The sequence below is a fragment of the Cyprinodon variegatus genome, unplaced genomic scaffold (assembly GCF_000732505.1).
Source record: "Cyprinodon variegatus isolate N-32 unplaced genomic scaffold, C_variegatus-1.0 Scaffold4684, whole genome shotgun sequence".
In the NCBI taxonomy this organism is placed as follows: Eukaryota; Metazoa; Chordata; class Actinopteri; order Cyprinodontiformes; family Cyprinodontidae; genus Cyprinodon; species Cyprinodon variegatus.
The window spans coordinates 71-2880 of record NW_015155137.1 but is presented as its reverse complement, the minus strand read 5'-3'; the positions used below and the strand labels follow the sequence as shown (position 1 = coordinate 2880).

At 41.4% G+C, this 2810-nt stretch overlaps 1 protein-coding gene across 1 annotated transcript; it reads left to right on the top strand.

Moving 5' to 3' along the window:
- Positions 1 to 346: 346 nt before the first annotated feature.
- On the top strand, positions 347 to 2107 carry LOC107081398 (protein-glutamine gamma-glutamyltransferase 2-like; the record flags this gene model as incomplete). Its single annotated transcript, XM_015369581.1, has 6 exons — positions 347 to 518; positions 593 to 770; positions 855 to 990; positions 1232 to 1341; positions 1413 to 1528; positions 1910 to 2107. Coding segments are annotated over 6 exons (895 nt in total), but the record flags the coding sequence as incomplete, so codon positions are not given.
- Between the last annotated feature and the right edge of the window lie 703 nt (positions 2108 to 2810).

Sequence of the window (2810 nt, the reverse complement as noted above, 5' to 3'; positions counted from 1 at the left end):
TCCATCCATCCATCCATCCATCCATCCATCCATCCATCCATCCATCCATCCATCCATCCATCCATCCATCCATCCATCCATCCATCCATCTTTGGGGATCCATCCATCACCACTCTGGGGTAAGGAGCCTGAACCAGTGCAGGAGGTGGAGCAGTAATGGCTAGAAAATAGTTAGTCTCAGCTCCATGCTTAGCCTGTGCTCTGTAGCCCAGCTCCTTGAGAAAGGTTGTTGTCTCTTCCACTCCCTTGCCAGCTGGCTCTGTGTAAAAACGTGTATGTCAATCCACCCATTTTAGGATTTACTCTGAGATTAAACTCAGAAGCAGTGGTAGTCAGTCAACTACAGAGCAAGGACTCCCACAGCTTTGAACACACTGAATTTCTTGCAGTTTGAGGAAGAAATGGTGGACATTTGCTTTGAATTGCTTGATGCCAACCGAAAACATCTGAAAGACCCAGCTGGAGACGTTGCAGCTCGCTGCAACCCCATCTACGTTAGCCGTGTAATCAGTGCCATGGTGAGACTGATCATTCACATAGATCTGTATTAAATGTAACACTTTTGTGGGATTAACATTTCGTCATTTTACAGATCAACAGTAATGACGATTTGGGTGTTTTAGCTGGATGCTGGGATGAAAAATATCCGGGTGGTGTTTCTCCCCTGAGATGGACCAGCAGTGTCAACATCTTACAGCAATGGCATCGAAACAACTTAAAGGCAGTAAAGTACGGACAATGCTGGGTGTTTGCCGGTGTGATGTGCACAGGTATCGTCATGGATTCTTTAGTGTACATATTGTAAACCATCAAAGACTCACCGAGATACATGCTTTTCGTCATTGTGATTGCAGTGATGCGGTTCTTTGGTATACCTTGCCGTGTCGTCACAAATTTCGTGTCTGCTCATGATAAAAACAACAGCCTCACGATTGATGAGTATTTTGATGACTACGGACTAAAAGCCAAGCAGGATTCTGACAGTATATGGTAAGAACAAGGCTGGGTTTTCCAAACGTAAAAGTTTTGAGTCTATACTCGGAAAAAAGAAAAGATAAAAAATTCTGCGTCTCCAAAGGTTTAAAAATATGGAGAGGATCAGTTAATGGAAAAAACTAAGGTTTGCTCAGAATTTAAAATGTCTTATTTTCTTTATTCTGTCAGACATCTAGCAATCAGATCAACAACTGAGAAATAATTAACAGTTTAGAAATGTCTAATTGCCGTGTAGGAACTTCCATGTGTGGGTCGAGGGTTGGATGAAGAGGCCTGACCTCAACCAGGCAGGTAGTTTCGATGGTTGGCAGGTCTTGGATCCCACTCCTCAGGAAAAGAGTGGAGGTAAACAGTTGTTGTTCTTCTGTTCTAATGTTGTTTAACTGGAAGTGCCAAAGTTTCACCTCTTCTTTCAGGAGTGTTCTGCTGCGGTCCAGCACCAGTGGCTGCTATCCACCAGGGCAAAATGGACCTGAAGTATGACGTACCCTTTGTCTTCAGTGAGGTCAATGCTGATGTGGTGAAGTGGATGGTCAGCACAACCTTTTTTTCTAATATAGAACAAAAATGTAACTATAAAAAGCAACACATATAAACATCCAATCATGGGAAATGTTTTGTCATGACTGGTTTAAGTTAAATGTCTTCCTTAATGGCAGACATGATTTAATTCAGGAAAAAAATATGACAGGTTTGTTATCAAACAGAGATAACAGGATTTTTGTTTCTTTTAAATTCTTTAGCATCGTCAAAATACACTGAAAGCTATCCAAAAAATATTCAAATGTCCTTGTCGATTCACTATTGGATGGAACCAAATAGTTTAAATGCAATGTCTTTTTAAATCTAGGTTTTGCATCTGGTGTAAAGATGCGAGAGCTGCACCATCACTAACATATCCCATGTTTTGCAGGTCAATAGTGATGGCTCAAAGACAAAGTTGAAATCCCTCACTGACACTGCAGGCGTGGGCCAGAAAATCTCCACTAAAGCTGTTGGCTGCTTCACAAGGAGTGATATAACTAACACCTACAAATACAAAGAAGGTAAAGACACAAATCTGAGATCTTTTACTGAAAGCATTAGGTTAATTTGATTAATTCTTGATTTCCATGCGTGATTAAGATAAAATGACGAGTCATTTTAGTCCTGGTGTGTTCCTTTGAATCAGCAAGATCTTTCAATGGTTACCAATCACCTGTCAGGATTTGTATGGAGGTTGGTTGAGGACACAAATGCAGAGACCAGGAGGCAGGGGCAAATCTTGTAGATTTAATGAAGAAAACAAAGGCAGACAACCAAAAATCCAGAAAGCATCAGGGAAAACTAGAGTGGGAGGCCAGAGACGAGAGCAAAACAAAAAACAACAAGGAACCAGCACTGAATGACTGCAGAGGTGGAGTATAGGATGGGCTAATGAGCTGAATAAGGAGCAGGTGAGAGTGGAACTAACTAGAAGGAAGCCAAGGGGAAAGGAAACAAGTACAAGGGGGCAACAGAGAGTAACTAAAGACTGCCTGAATATCATGGGAAATAAACCAGAGATCAAAACAGAATAACTAAAAACCGAAAACGAAACACTTAGACTCCCAAAAGGGGAAAACCATGACGTCATAATTTAAAAATCTGTTGCCTCACAGAGACCGTTTTTATAAGAGGCTTCCAAAATAACGCAACAAAGCAACTTTTGGTTCTCTTAATTCTGCTGACAGAAACAGCTCCTAAAAGCAGCAACATTTGTCATGCTTATCACACAGGTTACAAATACTGTAGTAGTGACAGATGCAGGAGTTTGCCCTGCAACCCCAGGGTTG